The following is a 22706-nucleotide window of genomic DNA, read 5'->3' as shown; positions in this document are numbered from 1 at the left end:
TCCTGAGGAAAGTTCAAAACAGGGTACAACTTGCACGGGTTAATACTTGCATGGGTTAATGGGTTAACATTATCATTAACATTTACACAGTTACTAAGTGATTTTGTGTTACACCTTAGTGCGTCTTTCTCCGCAATCAACTTCTCTCCTGATATATATGGTGGCGGTGGAGCCGTGGCAATCAGTTTTCTGTTAGAGCCAGATCCCGCCGCCTGAGCCAAACCTCTCTGTATCTCACCTTCCTGTTGCCACAACTGTAAATAATCATAATGCTGGATTCGTCTCTTTGTTGATTTTATGAGACATATCCTCCTCCTTAAATTTTGTAACACTTCTGAGCTGAAGCTCCCTACTCTTGGGAATTTCTCCCCGTCATGTACAGTCATTCTCTCCCATTCATCACATAAAGTTTCTGTGTGACTTCCGTATTTCTCACACATTATATACCTGGCCGACCCAATTGGTCGGACCACTGAATCAACCCGAACCGAGGTTGATCGCCCCCTACCTGAACAAGTGGCCCCCATAGTTCGAAAGTGTTGCTTTATTTAGCCAACCCTTACGCAAAACCAAATGTCCACAATAGGCTGACGGTGGCGGTTTACCGAGTACCCCACTCACTCGCCCACGCCGACCAATACGACCTGATCACACCGATATGGTGCTGGCGTACTCGACCTAGGGCCCCTGCGACCTGAACCTCTATTTACTGGAACCTGCGAGGGTTATCCGAAGAACACTTACTCTTTCCAGTAACTATTGGTTGCTGGATAGTTCCTGAGTGAGCAGCAAACTTCCCTTAAAATAAAAAAAATTACACAAATCACGTTAGAGTGTACAAATAGCGTTTGTGACCCCTTTACTCTAATGGTATTAGGTCAGATTACTAACTACTGCACACACTTACGTGCGGTCCAGTCGTTCAGTACACAAACAACTAAGCTTATGTACGGAAAGACCAATGGAATCGAAACTTACGACTGCGAATTCCTTCAGCCAGAGCTTATATGGCCTATATGGGTGTTGCACCAACCCTTTTCGGTGTTGTGCCTGTGAACTGTATAGCGGACTTCCTTGTCGGCTGTACCTGGACCTCCTGGTCTGTTATGACCTCCTGGTCTTGTTACAGTACGACCTCCTGGTCTTGTTACAGTATGACCTCCTGGTCTGCTATACTCTAATGCTCAAAATTGTATATATTTAACCAGGGATGCCTCCCTAGCCACCGTGCACGTCACTTACACGCATGTACCTCACGAGTACTCGACTTTTCTTGTGGTTCAACCTTTAAAAATTGTAAAAACACTCACTCATCACATGTACACTTTTGTTTCTATTTCTATTTCTGCGCAGAAATTTTTCTTTAGATCAGGTGTGTTACCAATTAGGAGCAGGATCTGTTAATTAAATTTCGGACACCCAAAAATAGACTTGCGTTATTTCTCGCCTCGCGTTATTTATCGCTTTGCGTTATTTATCAACTTATCGTGACTTGAGCTACGTGGGCGTAACCGGACGCTCCGTTGCGTAATATACGCTGCGTGCGTCGGCCTTTGGATTGCGTACGCAAGTCTTTGTTAGAGACACGTATACGCAAAGCAAAGATCCACCGTAACACAATTTATACTTTTATCAATGTAGATGATCCTTGATCATCTACCACACAACACACTGACTTCGCCTTATCTCCCAGGCAAAACTGTGTGTTTGTCTATCTTTTAACTATATTACCTTTACTCTTAAACTATGAAATAACGGCAAATCTCTTTTAGCACTTCTATCAACTATAAAACTGGCAGACAGGAGAGTGATATACGAAAATGAAAAAGAAATGCAGATATATATGTGTGCGTGCGTGTGTACGCAAGACAGAAAAATAAACAGTTTTAAAAGACACTAGCGTTTTGTTCTTACCTCCGGTTCCCGGATTCCTTCAGCACTCTTTACCTAAGCGAAGCAGACGCTTATCCTGTCAGCACTACGAGGGATACAACCTCCCGCCCTTTGCTGAGGGATAATGTCTGCTGATCTACCTAGTGCAGATATGTGAAGGACGGGCGAGCCGCCAATTGATAAAGCTAAATATTTATCGTATATAAAACACTTTAAGAGGTCTAAGAACACTGTACGCTATCTACGTAAGAAATACCGTAAGGGTACGCAAGTTGTGTAGCGATCGCTCAACCGTAGTCGAGACGCTCAAGCGTCACGTTCGCTTACAGCCCAGTGATCACAGGCAGGCACGCTATTGGCTGCCGACTAACGTAATGATTCGCTATAGCGTAGCGTACGCTCGGGACCACGAGGAGATCACCAGCGGTGCAGACGCTTACAACGTTAAAACCTTTATATCTATACCTTTAACAATGAGAAACACAGTATACCTTAGTGTAGAGACAGAGTGTAAGTGCAACCTGGTGTAACCTGATTAACTACAAAGCTGCTAGTGCGTCACCGACGCTCAGAGAATACTTAACCCTATAAAGAATACACATATACCTGGGCTTAGGGTCCAAAACCTATTATATGTATTATAACTATTATACTTGCAAAAGGAATCACAGTACAAATGATACACTACAATATAACATAAACCAACTAACCAGATAACTACACAGGAAATACAATACAATACAATAAAGGGAAAATATTAGAGAGATAGAGGAGGGAGAGAGAGAGATGGCTCACAGTAAGACAATATGATTACGGAGAAAACTTACGCACAAAGGGAAACGATCGCATGCGCCTCGATATCCAGCTCCCGATTATCAGCAATGAGAACCGTTGAAGAGAGTGAAGTTGGATATGGTCGGCTTGCCTATTTATGCCCCACACACAATACAATTCAATGGTCCCTACAATCTCATTGTCCATTGGACACAGGAATTCGGCTTCGCATTATAACAAAAGGTCATAGGTTGATTCATACAGGTGGGCTGTGACTATTTCCAACTGCTCAGGTGGGAGGGAAACTGGGTTTCCCGCCGCATGGGTAATAAAGTGCAAATAAAGTAAATGTTCATAAACTTCTTATGTCCATAACTATTCGCACGAGCGATTGATCTGCTTCAAACCAACACCGGAATATTTCTAATTAAATATTCTTCCGATGGATACTAAACACCACTGTATTACTCCTATCTGACCCTTCATATCAAACAAAGAGGGATTTCTCTGTTCATGAACATTCTATATTAACCAAACTTTCAGAATCTATCAAAGGGACCATGATCTACAAAATACATTATTAGTGAAAATATGTAATGATTGAGTCGCACGCTACGATCGCATAAACTCTACCGTAAATACGCATACCATGCGCCTGCGGGTGCCCGCGACTGTGAGTATGCGCACGTACGGGAGAGCGTACGCATGCGCAACACGGACCTGAATGAGGTGCAAATATGGCAGTGTGCATAGAGATATTTTTCTGACTTTGACAACCCAAAGTGGGTGGTCCCTAAGTGAGTAAAAAATTCCCTGTCTAAAGTTAGGAATGGGATACAATCCCCAAGAGTAAGGGCTGCCATGAAGTAGTGTAGGAGAAATTAAATTATGTACCCCAGAGGATATACTATAGGGATATGCTTAATTAACAATATGTGTGAGCTATTGAGCGTGACTAGGTGATGGGATATGTTATCCCTAGATTATTAAGCCTGTGTATATATATGAATACACAGATATGTGTACAGTGTGATATACAGTACAGCCTGCTTAGGATACATTAAATTTGGATCAATAAAGACACGACACAGGTAGCGAACCTTGATTTTAATAATTTATTTTCATTCACCATATATGATAATTATATCACACAAGTTTATTGCACTTTCTTTATTTCGTGGTTAGACAATTTTAACGAATCTATTTAAAGTTAATTTTTAATTTTCATCTGTGCGCCAGCAAAGAGACATTCTTTCCTCCTTTTTTTTCTTCTTTGTATAACTCAACTTGTCTCTGGTAGCCCCCCGGAACGTCCAGTAATTAGTACCTAATCAAACTGACGGACATTTATCGGGGTTCTCTCTCTTTTTTCTTCAAATAGCAATTATTTAGAATTAGTAGCTGGTGCAGAACATATCCCCCTCCCCTATTTCCCTACATATCTCGAATAACTAAAAAGCATCGGGAACGTTTCCCCCAGTTATTATACTGTGTGCACCTCGCAGTGACAGATCATTTGGAGATATAGCCCTCTGTGCACAGACTCCGCCCCGTATTCCAGGTCACATCACTGGCAGTATTAGTCAGGTCTGCATTACAGAGGCATCAGGTCAGACAGCACTGGGGGAAGATTAGTATCCGTTACTGTAGCTCAGTGATGACTTATTAGTGCAGAATAGTGGATTCCATTTATTAAAACATCTCTCTGACTGAAAGAAAATCCAGAGCACTCTCTGCCCTTTTGAAGATATGGTGTGTCGGGCTGGTAGGTAAACAACATATCACAGCCCCTATAAAGCTGGAAGTGGCCATGACAGCCTACATCCTTAATGCAGATAATGGGGTCATAGAGGGTGAGAGTCACTGCTGTGACCCGACGTCTGTGTAAAGAAGGAATGGATGTTGCTGGCAATTCCTCGTCCCACTACGGCTTCCAGTTCTCTGAGGGAGGCATCTGAGAGCTGCTGGATGCTAGGGAAGCGCTGCAGGAGTTGCTGAGCCTTCACCCTCCCCACGCCTGGGATGGTCTGGACGCTCTGGAGAACGCTGGCATCAGAGAGATGGCCGTGCTTCTTGGCAAGGAAAGGGTTACTGCCCCCTTCCCGACTTCGCTCCTGCACCTGGAGGGGGAAGTCAGGTTCTGCATTAGAGGAACTATTAAACATTTGCTATTCAACGACAACCACTTATCTGCACTCTCCTGCTAGTTAGTGTTTTACACAACGCACATTTGTTTTCATTGGATTGTGTTCTCCTTTTCTATGGGATGAATATCCTCAGGATGAGCCCCACGCTCAAGGCCATTATCTACGGCTGCATTCCTTTCTACGCTGGAGCTTGTACTTTAGGAAATACCCCCCCTGCCCACCCCCACCATTTATCTCAGTAAAAAGTTGAAACATAACCAGTCAACTGGGTTGCTCCAAATCGAGCAAAAATATATATAATATTGTGTGTTCTACAATGCGTTCATCTAAAGTTTACTGTATCCTGAGAGTTGACTGTATCCCAAAAGTGTAAACTTTACAGGATACAGTAAACTTTACTGAATACAATATTTTGAAAGAATTAACCACTTGCCTGGCATGGCCGCATGAGATGTGACCACACCTGCAAGTGCTTTATCTGTCCTGGTCGCTCAGGATGCGACCAGTCAGATAGAGAGTGTTAGCAGCGGCAGGGAAGAGAAACTTCCCTCCACTGCTGCTGTCAGAGGGTCCGGAAGGTCCCTCTGCCTCCCTGCACCCTCCCGTGGTGTTTGCCATGCTGCCAATCAGTGCTGATCGGTCAGCATGGCAGGACCTCCCCCACCCAGCGTCTGCAGACAATAGCTGCCACTGGAGAAGTGTAAATGAAGCCCCTCATTTGTACCTGGCGACTGTCCCCGCTGTTTAAATTAAAGTTGCGATGGTTGCAATGTTCTTGATGTTTCGATGGTGCTGACCGATATTATGATTAAAAAAAGTTATTTTTTTTTACAAATATTTTTAAAAATTTTTTTGAAAACTAAAATCATTTTGGAAAAATTTAAATACATTGTTCTACACCTAATTCACTCATTAAAAAAAACCTGACACTTTCTGAGCGGTTTTCTGGAAAATAATTTGTAAGTCAAGTGGTTAAATCAACTGAATTAAGGGCATAAAAAAATTGCAAGGGCTTCTCTTCAATTTACAATCCAAAGTAAGACCGCATGCATGCACGCACGCACGCACGCACGCCCCCCCCCCCCCCCCCCCCACCCCTCCCAACGCTTTTTCTATGGGGTACGTAAGACACCTCTATCTGTAATACCATGTGTCACACTATAAAAGCAAAAAGAAAATATGACAAAGCAAAAAGTGGCGAAGTGATTTAAAAGCAAGAACTTCTGAAGAGGGCAGGAGCCATTTTTCATATCGGAGTAACAGATCTCCTTCTGTAACTCCTCCCTCTAATTTGCATAGAGTGTCGCTGGTACCAAGGACACACTGTCACAATGGAAACTTTTAAGTTTATAAACCCAATCTATGTCCCAATTCTGCTTTAATTATCATAAATAGTATATTATTTTAAGCTGATTTACATTATTTACTTACTAAATGAACAATAAGTTGGGCTGCCTCACTCTGATTGGTGACCGGGAGTAACACCATGCCAAGTTCTAGGACGATAAAATTCTGTACCGGGGCAAAGTACTGATCACTCAGCCGGGTCCTCTCTGCTATAACCAGGCCTTTCAAGTTGCTAGCCTTTACAAAAAACAGAAGCATGTTACCATGGACAAAATAGACCGGGTGGATGTGAATGAAATTACGGAAAGGATAGTTAGTGCGGTAATTACCTGGGTACAAAAACAACAAGGAGTAATAGTTCAAAACAAAGGAAAAAAAAGGTAGCATGAACCCAAACACAGAAAAGCATTGCTTCCCAATGCTTGGTTTGAATGAAATGATGGTGCACAGAAATATACGTTATAGTAAGAACTTACCGTTGATAACGGTATTTCTCCTAAGTCCACAGTATCCACAGGATAACAATGGGATATGATGAAGCGACAGTGGATTTGCACCCTTCAAGAACGTCTGAACCTCAGGGAGGGAAGCTAATTGTTTCTGGAAGAAAATGTATAAGGCCGAAATCTGGACCTTCAAGAAGCCCAAACGTAGGCCCACATCCACACCTGACTGTAGAAAAAGGAGAAAACGTCCCAGCTGAAATTCCACTGCAGGAAATTTCCTGTGTTCACACCACGAAACATATTTTTTCCAAATACGATGGAAATGTTTAGACGTTACCCCTTTCCTGGCTTGGATCAGGGTTAACCTTGTCCGGAATGCCTTTCTGAGGTAAAATGTGACGCTCAACTTCCATGTCGCCAAACATAGCTGTGGTAAGTCTTGATAGACAAACGGCCCCTGTTGTAGAAGATCCTCTCGAAGAGGTAGAGGCCACGGGTCCTCTAGGAGCATCTCCAGTAGATCCGCGTACCAGGCCCTTCTTGGCCAATCCGGAGAAGCTGGTAAGCCTGATTTGAAGAATCTGTGAGGTGGGAGTTCCTGAAACTCCAGTCTGTATCCCTGGGTGATAAGGTCTGTGACCCAGGGATCCTGGCAAGATGTTGTCCAAACGTGACTGAAATAACGAAATCGAGCTCCCACCTGTCTGTCTTCCAGACAGTGCGGACCACCGTCATGCTGAAGGCTTTGAGGAAGCAGACCCGGAGATCTGTTCCTGAGAACCTGCAGCTGCTGGTTTTCTGGGTTTACCTCTAGTACCTTTCCAGGCTGTAGAAGAACCTTTGGATTTGCCTTTGAAGTTTGCTGTCCGAAAGGACTGCAGAGTTGTAGCAGAGTAGGTTTTCCTAGCTGGGGGTGCTGCGGAAGGAAGGTATGTAGACTTACCCACCGTAGCCTTGGCTATCAACTTATCGAGTTCATCCCCAAACAGGACCTCCCCTGTGAAAGGTAGATTTTCCACTCCTTTCCTGGAGTCCGCATCCGCAGTTCACTGGCGTAGCCACAATCCCCTGCATGCTGACACTGCCATGGAAGTGCGTGCACTGAGCAAACCAATTTCCTTTAAGGCCTCCACCATAAAATTAGCAGAATCTTGGATATGCTGCAGGAGTAAAACAATCTCCCCCCGGGAAAGGGATCCAAATTGTCAATTAGGCTACCTGACCATTTTGCGATGGCTCTAGTTATCCATGCGCAAGCAATAGTGGGCCTCTGGGCCACCCCCGCCGACATGTATAGCAATTTGAGAGTGTTCTCAATTTTGCGGTTAGTTGTGTCCTTTAAGGATGCCGGCACAGGTAAGACAATCTTACGTGACAATCTAGATACCGATGCATCGACAATCGGCAGGTTTTCCCATTTCATTCCATCTTCCAGGGTAAAAGGAAAGGATGTAATCAATCTTTTAGGGATCTGAAATTTTTTGTCAGGGTTAGCCCAAGTTTCTTCAAACAGGGCATTCAATTCCTTTGATGCAGGAAAAGTAGCCAAGGATTTCTTTTTTACATTAAAAAAGGATTCCTCCTCCACCTCTGCCGTCTTGTCAGGAATCTACAGGACATTTCTGATAGCCTCTATCAGGGCCTGTATGCCCTTTTGTTAAGACAGCATCCCCCCCCCCTGCTCACATCCACCTCACCCTCTTCTGGATCTGATGTATTGTCATCAGTGTCATCCTGCATGAGCTGGACCAGAGAACACTTTTGTGGGCAAATGGCGGGGGTTTGAGACACAGGTATGGGAGCGGAATCTCTATTGATCAGGTCATCCATAGACTGTCTTAAGAATTGTATCTCCTTTTCATTATTAGATAGTTTTGTAGTTAATGGAAGCTAACCACAGGGTTTCTGCTCCACTGGCCTGAGAATGAGCCCTATCCTGAGTACAGGGTAGTGAGTCCCCAGGAGAGGAAAGACACTCTGCTGTGCATGAAACGCAGTCCCTGGACATGGATGTGAAGGGACACCCACACCCAGTTTAATATACAGAGCCCTCAGGGAGACACAGAAGTCAGAGCCAGCCACACAGCGCCCCTTTAGCATAAGCAAAACTCAGCTGGGTCGCAAGAACTAAGTACCTTAATAGGGCTTAGTATCCCAGCACTGGTCCCCTCCCTCACTAAGACCCCTTGGTACCGCTGAGGAGACTTGGAGTCCTCGTGGAGGAGCTGCGTTTCCCTGTAGATCCTGTCAGTCTCAACTGCAGAGGGAAAATGGCGCTAGTGAGCTGCTGGATCCGCTCAGCGTGAAGCCCCGCCACCATAATGACGCGCGGCTTCCCGCACTTTTATTATACTGGCCTGAGGTATAATTTGTATTACAAAGGGTTAAAACCTCTGATATGATGTGTTTATCAACGGTGGCTCAGCGCGCCCCTCATCAGCGTGACACATAACACCGCATGTCCTGTGAGCCCCCTGGAGCGCAGCCTGTACACAGAGCTGTGCTCCTACCCTTGTGCCGCCATTCCCTCCGGCGACCTGCTAACCGGGACGCCGGCGCTGCACTCCCCACTCTTCTAGCTCTGTGAGGGGGGGGTGGCGTGCTGCGGGAGGGTACACTGCGCCGTGGTGTGGCTTGCGAATGGCTCCCTCAGGAACTCAGTGCCCTGTCACCAGAGAAACGAGACCATTAACTATCCAGTAAGTTGGGCCGTTCTCCCCCCTAAGTCCCATGAAGCAGACAGGCTGTTGCCAAACAGCACTGTCTGAAAATAACAAATAGAAAAAAAATGGGGATTTTTGTTTACTTACCGTAAAATCTCTTTCTCCGAGTCCATCTGGGGGACGCTGAGCCGTTACTTGTGGGTTAGAGATGTGTGGTAGTGGAGTTTGGCACAGAACCTATCAAACAAACTGCCTCCTTCCCCCTCTAACCCCTCCCATCTCCTTCCTGCCTAGCCAGCAACTCAGTTAACGTTTAGCCAAGCCAAAGGAGATAGACCAGAAAAAATAACCGAATAAACCAGACAACTTACGGGAGGGATCGCAGCGTCCACCAGATGGACTCAGAGAAAGAGTTTTTACGGTAAGTAAACAAAAATCCCCATTTCTCTGTCATCCATCTGGGGGACGCTGCGCCGTTACATGTCCCAAAGCAAGCTAATGAGAGGAGGGAGACGTAGACGGCATAGCCGTCTGCAAAATATGACGCCCAACAGAGGCAGTCTCTAAACCGAAAGTATGAAAACGGTAAAACTTTGTGAAAGTAAGTATTGACAACCAGGTCGCCGCCCTGCACAGCTGCTCAATAGATGCACCACCGCGAATAGCCCAAGAGGCTCCAATAGCTCTAGTCGAATGAGCTCTAATTGAGTCAGGGACTGAAACATTTGAAGACATGTACGCCTGTCTGATGGACGAAGTTACCCAACGGGCCACGGTGTTCTTGGAAGCCGGCCAGCCTCGTTTGGGAGCATCAATAATACTAACAATGTATCTGTACGACGGAAAGATTCCGTGCGAGACCAATAAATGCGTAAGGCCGACAACATCCAAGAAATCCAAATGGAAGTTCTCCCCGGAAGAAGCAGACGGAGCAAACGCTGGAAGGACAATGTCCTGATTTAAATGGAACTCCGAAACAACCTTCGGAAGGAAAGAAGGCTTAGTCCTCAGAACCACCCGGTTATAATGGAAGACTAACAAGGGTGGTTTGCAAGAAAGAGCCGCTAACTCAGACACCAGTCTAGCTGAGGCAATAGCCAAAAGAAAAACAACTTTTAGTGTTAGATAACGTAGTTCTAGAGATTCCAAAGGCTCAAACTGAGATTTTCGAAGAGCAGTAAGGACTAAGCTTAAATCCCAGGGCGGAACCGGAGGAATGAAAGGTGGTTGGATCCGAAGTACTCCCTGAAGGAATGTCTGAACCTCTGGAATAATCGCTAGTTTCTTTTGAAAACCGACAAGGCCGAAACCTGACCCTTTATAGAAGAAAGTCTCAGACCCTTATTGAGACCTTCCTGAAGGAAAGATAGTAGACGAGGAAATCTAAACAAATGCGGAGTCAAGCCCCGCTTTTCGCACCAAGCAATGTAAATACGCCATACCCTATGGTAAATTCCAGAAGTCACCGGATTCCTAGCCCGAATCATCGTCTGCACAACAGAACGAGAAAATCCTTTTGCTCTTAAAAACTCCGATTCAAGAACCAAGCCGTCAAAGCCAGCAGACTTAAATCTGGGAGGCGACATGGTCCTTGAAGAAGAAGATCTGGTCGCAGGGGGAGACGAAAGGGTTCCCCGACGACCATACCGCGCAAAAGAGTGTCCCACTGTCGGCGTGGCCAATTTGGAGACACCAGAATGATTGCAAGACCTTCTCGCCGAATGCGTTGAAGTAGACGTGGAATCAGTGGGATTGGTGGAAACACGTATCCCAGTTGAAACTGCCACGGGGCTGTCAGGGCATCGATTAGAAGTGTTTGAGGATCCTGAGTCCGCGAGCCGTAGTGAGGAAGCTTCTTGTGGAGACGGTTATGTAAGCCACTGCCGTGGTGTTGTCGGACTGAACACGAACTGGATGACCCTGTACCATGGTTTGAATCTGAAGGAGTGCATACCGGATTGCCCTCAACTCCAAAATGTTGATTTGTAATTTTGACTCCTGACTGTTCCAGCACCCTTGAAAGTGATGAGTTTGGAATACCACTCCCCAACCGCTGAGACTTGCGTCTGTGGTGACCATCATCCAAGACCAAATCGTGAACGGAGCTCCTTTTGTCAAATTGTGGCTGTGAAGCCACCAGTGAAGTGACTGACAAGTCTTTACCGACAAGCAGATCAACTGCAATTCGAGACGTGGTTCCATCAGAGTCCAACAGCTGAGAATCTGAGCCTGAAGAGGTCGGGCATGAAATTCTGACGTATGGGACTGCCTCGAAGGCTGACACCATCTTGCCTAACACCTGCATGCATCTGAGGACCGAAACTACCTGTAAGTGCAGCAGTGTCCAAATTCTGGACTGCAGATCCTTAATCTTGTCCGAAGGAAGAAGCACCTTCTAGCTGTTGGTGTCAAATAAAAGTCCCAGAAATATCATTTTCTGGGAAGGAAGTAAAGACAACTTTGGAAAGTTCATTATACATCCGAATGACTGCAGTGTCTCGATCGTTGGACGCAAGTTCTGATAGAGGATCAACTCAGACAGGGCCTTGACTAACAGATCGTCCAAGTATGAAGTGATGTTGACCCCCTGACAACGAAGAACCGCTACTACGTGACCCATGACTTTTGTAAACACCCGAGGAGCCGTGGACCGACCAAAGGGAAGAGCCTGGAATTGAAAATGCGAAGGTCCGACTGCAAATCTCAGAAGAGATCGATGACCCATCCAAATAGGGACATGTAGGTATGCGTCTTTTATGTCTATTGAAGCCAAATATTCCCCTGGCTCCATGGCGGCGATAATTGAGCGAATGGATTCTATTTTGAATTATTTTTTTTTTTTTTTTTGGGGGGGGTGAGAGATATGGGTTAAGGGCTTTGCGATTTAGAATGGGTCGAAACTAACGGTCCGGTTTGTCCACGAGAAAAAGACCCGAGTAAACTCCCCGACCCCTCTGCTGAGTGGGAACCAGAAGGATTACTTGTAAGAGGGTGGCTGTTGCCTGAAGAAGAGCTTGACGTCTGGAGGAATAGTCTGGGAGAGGAGTGATGAACAGACGGTATGGAACTGGTTCCTCGAGATCCAACATATATCCTCTGGATATGACCCCCATCACCCACCGATCTGGTTTCGACAGGAGCCACACCTCCTTAAACTGAAGTAACCGAGCCCCAACCTTCATCGATCCCTCCTGAAGTCTTGAAACGTCATGTAGCAGGCTTGTCGGTAGGCTTACTGGTTGGTCTGCGAGTAGCCTGAGATCCTCTACCTCTGAATGACCCTCTTCGTGGAAATCTGGAGAAAGCACGAAAGGAATGGAAGCTACCTCTGCCCTGCGTACGAAAGGACCGAAACTTCTAGAGTTCGGTTTTTGAGGCGCAACTGGAAGAAAGGGGCTCTTGCCGCTTGTAATTTGTGAAATCATCTTCTTTAACTCCGACCCAAAAAGAAACTCCCCTTCTTTTTTTGTGTAAACTGTTTTTATTAGTTAAAGCAGCAGACAAAACATTACAGAAATATTTTTCAAAAACAAAAGGAGGGAGTACAAAAACATCACGTATCATATATTCGTCAGTACGCTACACATAGAGCGCCCTCAGTAGAAAGTTTTTTGTCTGCATGACTGACATTATTAAAACTTATAAAAGAGGAACATATTAACAAAACAGCATAGAAAAATGGGAAAGAGAAGCAAGAGAGAGAAGAGAAGAAAAGAGGGAGAGAGGAGAAGCAGGGGGCAATTAGGGTGAATAGGGTCAGGTGTGAGAGTCTGCACAGTAGGGGCAGACTATTTGGGGAACGGAGGGGTGTCCCTCACCAATTATGATTCTGGGCCATATTATAGAGACATCATTGTCGGAATATGAGTATGGATATGAGTATTGATACAGGTATAAGTGTAAGCATGTTTATGATTATGAGGGGGGATATGTCGTCATGTAGGACCGATACAACGGTGTGTCCTTAAAGTCGTACCAGGGAAACCAAATAGCTATGAAGTTAACTGTTTTCCCGGATGAGAAGGAGACAAGGTCTTCCATGTCTAAAAAGTGATCAACCTTTGTGAACCACAATTTAATCGAGGGTGGAGAGGTGGATCTCCAAAGGATTGGAACCACCGCTTTGGCTGCGTTGCTAAGGTGTCTTAACAGGGAATGTTTGTAGGAGTGTGATCCTGCGGGGGTGTGATTAAGGAGCCAGAAATCTGGGTCTTTCGGGATCTCATCTCCCACTATCTGTTCGGTGCATTTAAATACCTCTGCCCAGAATGGAGTTATAAGAGGGCAATCCCACCAAATATGTATAAAACTCCCTGGGGCATTTTTGCATCTCCAACACAGATTCGAAAGAGAGGGGAACATTTTATTGAGAACCCGAGGAGTCCTATACCACCTATATATAAGTTTGTAAAGGGTCTCTAATGTCGAGATGCATAAAGAGCTCGCCTGGGCGTTCTTAAATACGGAATCCCAGTTAATCTGCGTGGGTAGCCCCGACAATTCCTTCTCCCAGGAAGCCAGGAAGGTAGGAGGTTGTGGGAAAAAGTTTTCCATAATCATCGTATAGATTTGTGAAATAGTATGCGTGGGTGTACTGAGGGAGGTGCATAGTTTCTCTATCGTCCTAGTGGATGCTGGGGTTCCTGAAAGGACCATGGGGAATAGCGGCTCCGCAGGAGACAGGGCACAAAAAGTAAAGCTTTCCGATCAGGTGGTGTGCACTGGCTCCTCCCCCTATGACCCTCCTCCAAGCCTCAGTTAGATTTTTGTGCCCGGCCGAGAAGGGTGCAATCTAGGTGGCTCTCCTAAAGAGCTGCTTAGAGAAAGTTTAGCTTAGGTTTTTTATTTTACAGTGAGTCCTGCTGGCAACAGGATCACTGCAACGAGGGACTTAGGGGAGAAGAAGTGAACTCACCTGCGTGCAGGATGGATTGGCTTCTTGGCTACTGGACATCAGCTCCAGAGGGACGATCACAGGTACAGCCTGGATGGTCACCGGAGCCTCGCCGCCGGCCCCCTTGCAGATGCTGAAACATGAAGAGGTCCAGAATCGGCGGCAGAAGACTCCTCAGTCTTCTAAAGGTAGCGCACAGCACTGCAGCTGTGCGCCATTTTCCTCTCAGCACACTTCACACGGCAGTCACTGAGGGTGCAGGGCGCTGGGAGGGGAGCGCCCTGGGAGGCAAATGAAAACCTATTTGGCTAAAAAATACCTCACATATAGCCTCCGGGGGCTATATGGAGATATTTAACCCCTGCCAGAATACACTAAAGAGCGGGAGACGAGCCCGCCGGAAAAGGGGCGGGGCCTATCTCCTCAGCACACAGCGCCATTTTCCTTACACAGCTCCGCTGGTCAGGACGGCTCCCAGGTCTCTCCCCTGCACTGCACTACAGAAACAGGGTAAAACAAGAGAGGGGGGGCAAAATAGTGGCAAAAATTATATTATAAAAGCAGCTATACAGGGAGCACTTATTATAAGGCTATCCCTGTCATATATAGCGCTTTTGGTGTGTGCTGGCAAACTCTCCCTCTGTCTCCCCAAAGGGCTAGTGGGGTCCTGTCTTCGTTAAGAGCATTCCCTGTGTGTCTGCTGTGTGTCGGTACGTGTGTGTCGACATGTATGAGGACGATATTGGTGTGGAGGCGGAGCAATTGCCAAATATGGCGATGTCACCTCCTAGGGGGTCGACACCAGAATGGATGCCTTTATTTATGGAATTACGGGATAGTGTCAACACGCTAAAGCAGTCGTTTGACGACATGAGACGGCCGGACAATCAGTTAGTGCCTGTCCAGGCGCCTCAAACACCGTCAGGGGCTGTAAAACGCCCTTTGCCTCAGTCGGTCGACACAGACCCAGACACAGGCACTGATTCCAGTGGCGACGGTGACGAATCAACCGTATTTTCCAGTAGGGCCACACGTTATATGATTTTGGCAATGAAGGAGGCGTTACATTTAGCTGATACTACAGGTACCACTAAACAGGGTATTATGTGGGGTGTGAAAAAACTACCTATAGTTTTTCCTGAATCAGAAGAACTAAATGATGTATGTGATGAAGCGTGGGTTGCCCCCGATAAAAAGATGCTAATTTCAAAGAAGTTATTAGCTTTATACCCTTTCCCGTCAGAGGTTAGGGCGCGCTGGGAAACACCTCCTAGGGTGGACAAGGCGCTCACACGCTTATCTAAACAAGTGGCGTTACCCTCTCCTGAGACGGCCGCACTTAAAGATCCAGCAGATAGGAGGATGGAAAATATCCAAAAAAGTATATACACACATACAGGTGTTATACTACGACCAGCTATAGCGACAGCCTGGATGTGCAGTGCTGGAGTAGCTTGGTCAGAGTCCCTGATTGAAAATATTGATACCCTGGATAGGGACAATGTTTTACTGTCTTTAGAGCAAATAAAGGATGCATTTCTTTATATGCGTGATGCACAGAGGGATATCTGCACACTGGCATCACGGGTAAGTGCTATGTCCATTTCGGCCAGAAGAAGTTTATGGACGCGACAGTGGTCAGGCGATGCGGACTCAAAACGGCATATGGAAGTTTTGCCGTATAAAGGGGAGGAGTTGTTTTGGAGTCGGTCTCTCAGATTTGGTGGCCACGGCTACAGCCGGGAAATCCACCTTTTTACCTCAAGCTACTCCCCAACAGAAAAAGACACCGACTTTTCAACCGCAGCCCTTTCGTTCCTTTAAAAACAAGAGAGCAAAGGGATATTCATATCTGCCACGAGGCAGAGGAAGGGGGAAGAGACACCAACAGGCAGCTCCTTCCCAGGAACAGAAGCCCTCCCCCGCTTCTACAAAAGCCTCAGCATGACGCTGGGGCTTCTCAAGCGGACTCGGGGGCGGTGGGCGGTCGTCTCAAGAATTTCAGCGCGCAGTGGGCTCACTCGCAGGTAGATCCCTGGATCCTGCAGATAATATCTCAGGGGTACAGGTTGGAACTAGAGACAGATCCGCCTCGCCGTTTCCTGAAGTCTGCTTTACCAACGTCCCCCTCAGAAAGGGAGACGGTTTTGGAAGCCATTCACAAGCTGTACTCTCAGCAGGTGATAGTCAAGGTACCTCTTCTACAACAGGGAAAGGGGTATTATTCCACTCTATTTGTGGTACCGAAGCCGGACGGCTCGGTAAGACCTATTCTAAATCTGAAGTCCTTGAACCTGTACATAAAGAAGTTCAAGTTCAAAATGGAGTCACTCAGAGCAGTGATAGCGAACCTGGAAGAAGGGGACTTTATGGTGTCCTTGGACATCAAGGATGCGTACCTCCACGTTCCAATTTACCCCTCACACCAGGGGTACCTCAGGTTCGTTGTACAAAACTGTCACTATCAGTTTCAGACGCTGCCGTTCGGATTGTCCACGGCACCTCGGGTCTTTACAAAGGTAATGGCCGAGATGATGATTCTTCTTCGAAGAAAAGGCGTATTAATTATCCCATACTTGGACGATCTCCTAATAAGGGCAAGGTCCAGAGAACAGCTAGAGAGGGGATTAGCACTGTCTCAAGAAGTGCTAAAACAGCACGGCTGGATTCTGAATATTCCAAAATCCCAGTTAATGCCGACAACTCGTCTGCTGTTCCTAGGGATGATTCTGGACACGGTTCAGAAAAAGGTTTTTCTCCCGGAGGAAAAAGCCAAGGAGTTATCCGAGCTTGTCAGGAACCTCCTAAAACCAGGAAAGGTGTCTGTACATCAATGCACAAGAGTCCTGGGAAAAATGGTGGCTTCTTACGAAGCAATTCCATTCGGCAGATTCCATGCACGAATTTTCCAGAGGGATCTGTTGGACAAATGGTCAGGGTCGCATCTTCAGATGCACCAGCGGATAACCCTGTCTCCAAGGACAAGGGTATCTCTTCTGTGGTGGTTGCAGAGTGCTCATCTATTGGAGGGCCGCAGATTCGGCATACAGGATTGGATCCTGGTGACCACGGACGCCAGCCTGAGAGGCTGGGGAGCAGTCACACAAGGAAGAAACTTCCAGGGAGTGTGGACGAGCCTGGAAACGTCTCTTCACATAAACATTCTGGAACTAAGAGCAATCTACAATGCTCTAAGCCAGGCAGAACCTCTGCTTCAAGGAAAACCGGTGTTGATCCAGTCGGACAACATCACGGCAGTCGCCCATGTAAACAGACAGGGCGGCACAAGAAGCAGGAGTGCAATGGCAGAAGCTGCAAGGATTCTTCGCTGGGCAGAGAATCATGTGATAGCACTGTCAGCAGTGTTCATCCCGGGAGTGGACAACTGGGAAGCAGACTTCCTCAGCAGACACGACCTTCACCCGGGAGAGTGGGGACTTCATCCGGAAGTCTTCCACATGCTGGTAACCCGTTGGGAAAGACCAATGGTGGACATGATGGCGTCTCGCCTCAACAAAAAACTGGACAGGTATTGCGCCAGGTCAAGAGATCCGCAGGCAATAGCTGTGGACGCGCTGGTAACGCCTTGGGTGTACCAGTCGGTGTATGTGTTTCCTCCTCTGCCTCTCATACCAAAAGTATTGAGAATTATACGGCAAAGAGGCGTAAGAACGATACTAGTGGTTCCGGATTGGCCAAGAAGGACTTGGTACCCGGAACTTCAAGAGATGATCACGGAAGATCCGTGGCCTCTACCTCTAAGGAGGGACTTGCTTCAGCAGGGTCCCTGTCTGTTTCAAGACTTACCGCGGCTGCGTTTGACGGCATGGCGGTTGAACGCCGGATCCTAAAGGAAAAAGGCATGCCGGAAGAAGTCATTCCTACTTTGATTAAAGCAAGGAAGGAAGTAACCGTGCAACACTATCACCGCATTTGGCGAAGATATGTTGCGTGGTGCGAGGATCGGAGTACTCAGACGGAGGTATTTCAACTGGGTCGATTCCTACATTTCCTGCAATCAGGATTGTCTATGGGTCTCAAATTGGGATCTATTAAGGTTCAAATTTCGGCCCTGTCGATTTTCTTTCAAAAAGAATTGGCTTTAGTTCCTGAAGTCCAGACTTTTGTTAAGGGAGTGCTGCATATACAGCCTCCTGTGGTGCCTCCAGTGGCACCGTGGGATCTCAATGTGGTTTTGGAATTTCTAAAATCTCATTGGTTTGAACCACTAAAAAAGGTGGATTTAAAATATCTCACATGGAAAGTGACCATGTTACTAGCCCTGGCTTCGGCCAGGAGAGTGTCAGAACTGGCAGCTTTATCTTACAAAAGCCCATATCTGATTTTCCATTCGGACAGGGCAGAACTGCGGACTCGTCCGCATTTTCTCCCTAAGGTGGTGTCAGCATTTCATCTGAACCAGCCTATTGTAGTGCCTGCGGCTACAAGTGACTTGGAGGACTCCAAGTTACTGGACGTTGTCAGAGCATTAAAAATATATATTGCAAGGACAGCTGGAGTCAGAAAATCTGACTCGTTGTTTATATTGTATGCACCCAACAAGATGGGTGCTCCTGCGTCTAAGCAGACGATTGCTCGTTGGATCTGTAGCACAATCCAACTTGCACATTCTGTGGCAGGCCTGCCACAGCCTAAATCTGTAAAGGCCCACTCCACAAGGAAGGTGGGCTCATCTTGGGCGGCTGCCCGAGGGGTCTCGGCATTACAACTTTGCCGAGCAGCTACGTGGTCAGGGGAGAACACGTTTGTAAAATTTTACAAATTTGATACTCTGGCTAAGGAGGACCTGGAGTTCTCTCATTCGGTGCTGCAGAGTCATCCGCACTCTCCCGCCCGTTTGGGAGCTTTGGTATAATCCCCATGGTCCTTTCAGGAACCCCAGCATCCACTAGGACGATAGAGAAAATAAGAATTTACTTACCGATAATTCTATTTCTCGGAGTCCGTAGTGGATGCTGGGCGCCCATCCCAAGTGCGGATTATCTGCAATAATTGTACATAGTTATTGTTAACTAATTCGGGTTATTGTTTAGGAAGCCATCTTTCAGAGGCTCCTCTGTTATCATACTGTTAACTGGGTTTGATCACAAGTTGTACGGTGTGATTGGTGTGGCTGGTATGAGTCTTACCCGGGATTCAAAATTCCTCCCTTATTGTGTACGCTCGTCCGGGCACAGTACCTAACTGAGGCTTGGAGGAGGGTCATAGGGGGAGGAGCCAGTGCACACCACCTGATCGGAAAGCTTTACTTTTTGTGCCCTGTCTCCTGCGGAGCCGCTATTCCCCATGGTCCTTTCAGGAACCCCAGCATCCACTACGGACTCCGAGAAATAGAATTATCGGTAAGTAAATTCTTATTTTTTCAAACCCGGTGAGGTCCCTAGTTATATCAGAGAAGTTCTTAGAAGATGATATGAAATGGTGAGCCTGCAGGAACCTCCAAAACTCAGCACTGTGTAGGTTCCAAGAGGACTGAACATCTGAAAAGGAGCGCACCCTACCCGAGCTCACCAGCTGACCAACTCTAAAGATCCCGGCTTCTGCCCATGGGGCGAAAGCAGTCCCTCGAAAGCCAGGGGCAAATTCGGAGTTATAGAGAAGGGAGGTTAAGGGGGACCATTTTGAGGATATGTGACTCTGGGATCTCAGCGTGGCCCATAATTTGAGCGTGGGGGAGACCGTGGGGTGTGAAACTTTCGGGAGGGTAGGAAGCCAAGGTGCAATTTCAATATAATGTGTGAGACAGCCCTCCTCTAGGAGGACCCATTGTTTGCGGTCTTTGGCACGCGTCCATTCCAGAATCCTATTCAAGTGTACCGCGTGGTAGTAGTTAGGAATATGTGGGAGTTGTTGCCCCCCTTGATGTTTTCTCCTGAACAAAATGTCGTGTTTAAATCTGGGTGTTTTACTACCCCATACAAATGCGCGGATAAGCCTCTGGACGTCTCGGAGCCAGAGCAGGGGGATGTGTATCGGAAGGGTCTGGAGAAAGAATAAGATCCTAGGGAGGGCATTCATTTTGACTACGTTAATCCTTCCGAACCAGGATAGTCTTAGTCTCTTCCATTTCAGGAAGTCTAGGCGAAGCCTGGTCAATAAGGGTTTAAAATTTAGGGAGAACAAGTTGGATAAATCGTTGGTCAGTAACACCCCCAAATATTTAAGTTTATGATCGTGCCAGGTGAAAGGGAAGGCCTGTTTCAGGCTTTCCACTATAGTAGGAGGAGTAGTTAAATTCATGGCAATAGATTTGGAATAATTTATTTTGAAGTTAGAGAGGGCTCCAAACTTCTCAAATTCTGCCATTAAGTTTGGCAAAGAGGTGACCGGATTCGTGATTATGGCGAGTAGATCATCGGCATATAATGCCAGTTTGTATTCGGTCCCCCTTACCAACAGGCCCGAAATACTTGGGTTAGCCCTAATACTTCGGGCTAATGTTTCCATGCAAAGGACAAAGAGTAATGGGGATAGTGGGCATCCCTGTCGTGTACCGTTGGAAATTGGAAAGGAGTCAGAAAGGGAGCCATTAATCCTAATTTTGGCGGACGGGGAGGTATAGAGGGATAGGATTCTGTGGAGACAGACGCTACCAAGTCCCAGATGTCTCAATATACCGGTCAGAAAGTCCCAGTCCACTCTGTCAAAAGCTTTTTCGGCATCAGTCGACAGTAGGATTGATGGGGTTGAAAGCTGGCCGGCGTAGTGAATCATGCTAAGCACTTTAGAGGTATTGTCCCTAGCTTCTCGGCCTAAAACAAATCCAGCTTGATCTCCATGTATCAAGCCAGGTAATAATAGTTTAAGGCGGTTTGCAATCAATTTGGCGAAAAGTTTTATATCTATATTTAGTAGTGAAATTGGCCGGTAACTGGAGCAAAGACTGGGGTCTTTACCCTCCTTGGGTAGAACTGCAATATGGGCTTCGAGGGATTGTGGGGAGAAGGGCGATTTATCTGATATGGTGTTAAATGCTCTTGTGAGTATAGGGATTAATTTCTCTTTAAAAGCTTTGTAATAGGCAATAGTATATCCATCAGGGCCGGGACTCTTGCCATTAGGAGAGGATTCAATAACTTTCTGAACCTCCTCAGTAGAAAACGGGGCATCTAGATCTTCTACTTCTGTTGCGGTTAATGTGGGGAAATGTAAGGTCCGTAAGTAGTCAGCTATGGCATTTTGATGTGACGACCTGTCAATTCTTCCGGTTGGGCCAGAGAGGTTATACAGAGTGGAATAATATGTTCTGAAGGCCCTAGCTATGTGGGGTGTCTGGTGTTGGGATTGGCCGTGATTATTTTTAATTGTATGAATAAAAAGTAAGAGCACGTTGTTCTCTAAGTGCTTTGGCCAGTAGTTTTCCAGGCTTATTGCCCCATTGATAGTATCTGCCACGGCACTTCCGATAAGAAAACTTGACTCTATCAGAGAGCAACTTATTCAGATCCGCCCTAGCAGTTTCGAGATCGGCATAGTGTTGTGGGGTTTGGGATTTTTTGTGTAGAAGCTCGAGAGATTGTATCTTAGACAGTAAATCACCTCGGAGTTTCTCTCTCTGCTTTTTGCGGAAGGATCCTATTTGAACACAAACCCCCCTGATGACACATTTATGAGCTTCCCAGACTGAGACTTTGGAAATGTCCTCTAAGTCGTTGGTACGAATGTAAGAGTCTAAAGCGTTGTCGATTCGGGACTTACAGTCTGCGTCCTGCAGGAAAGTGTCATTAAAACGCCAGGACCATTGGCGATGTGCGTTGGGAGGTAAGCGTAGGGTGAGGTTAACTGACCATACAATCTGTCCTATAGAGGCATCAGACAGAAGGTGTAAATGTCGGTGACTCAAGAATAAGTAATCAATTCTGGAATAAGTCTGGTGTGGGTGTGAGAAATAGGAGTAATCTATATCAGTAGGGTGTGTCAATCTCCATGTATCGATCAGCTGGTGGTCGAGCAGGGCACGTCTCATTCTCCTATGCTCCCCCTCTGGCCTGCAGGAAATCTTTTTAGAATTGTCCTGGCGGGGATCCAGGGTCCAATTTAGATCACCTCCCATCACGACCACCCCTTCTAAAAGAGGTTCCGCGTCTTCTAGAACTGAGGATATAAAGGAAGGCTGTTTAGCGTTAGGGGCATATATATTCAAGAAAGAGAAACGTTGGCCATGTATGTCGCATTTCACCAGCAACCCCCTACCTTCAGCTATTCTGTGGGAGACAACATTGAGGACGGGCAGATGGCGAGCCAATAGTATGGCTACGCCTAGTGTCTTACCAGCAGAATTATTAGACAGGAAAACATGCGGATAATAGTGACTTTTTAGGGACGGCACGTGTCCTATCTTGAAGTGTGTTTCCTGAATAAAAGCAACGTCAATTTTCTCATCTCTAAGCCATTTGAGAAGTTTAGACCTTTTTTCTGGAACATTCAGCCCTTTGACGTTAAGGGTAGTTACGTGTAGATCATTCACCCCCATTATCAGACGGATCTAATCGCTTCACATTAGTCTTCTCTACGGCAGACC

The 22706-nt window shown here is 46.5% G+C and overlaps 1 protein-coding gene across 2 annotated transcripts in view; it reads right to left on the bottom strand.

Moving 5' to 3' along the window:
* Positions 1-3768: 3768 nt before the first annotated feature.
* Positions 3769-22706, bottom strand: part of FAAP24 (FA core complex associated protein 24) — a 66945-nt gene continuing 48007 nt past the window's right edge. For both annotated transcript variants that reach the window (XM_063958361.1, XM_063958362.1), the window contains exons 4-5: positions 6246-6398; positions 3769-4787 (exon numbers count right to left, since the gene is read on the bottom strand). In XM_063958361.1, the coding sequence (XP_063814431.1) occupies positions 4512-4787; positions 6246-6398 (429 nt within the window). In that variant the 3' untranslated portion in view covers positions 3769-4511. The remainder of the gene's footprint in view (positions 4788-6245; positions 6399-22706) is intronic.

Source organism: Pseudophryne corroboree, chromosome 3 (assembly GCF_028390025.1).
Source record: "Pseudophryne corroboree isolate aPseCor3 chromosome 3, aPseCor3.hap2, whole genome shotgun sequence".
NCBI classification, from domain to species: domain Eukaryota; kingdom Metazoa; phylum Chordata; class Amphibia; order Anura; family Myobatrachidae; genus Pseudophryne; species Pseudophryne corroboree.
Note: the sequence above shows the minus strand (reverse complement) of the source record. Positions and strands in the feature narration are given on the sequence as shown.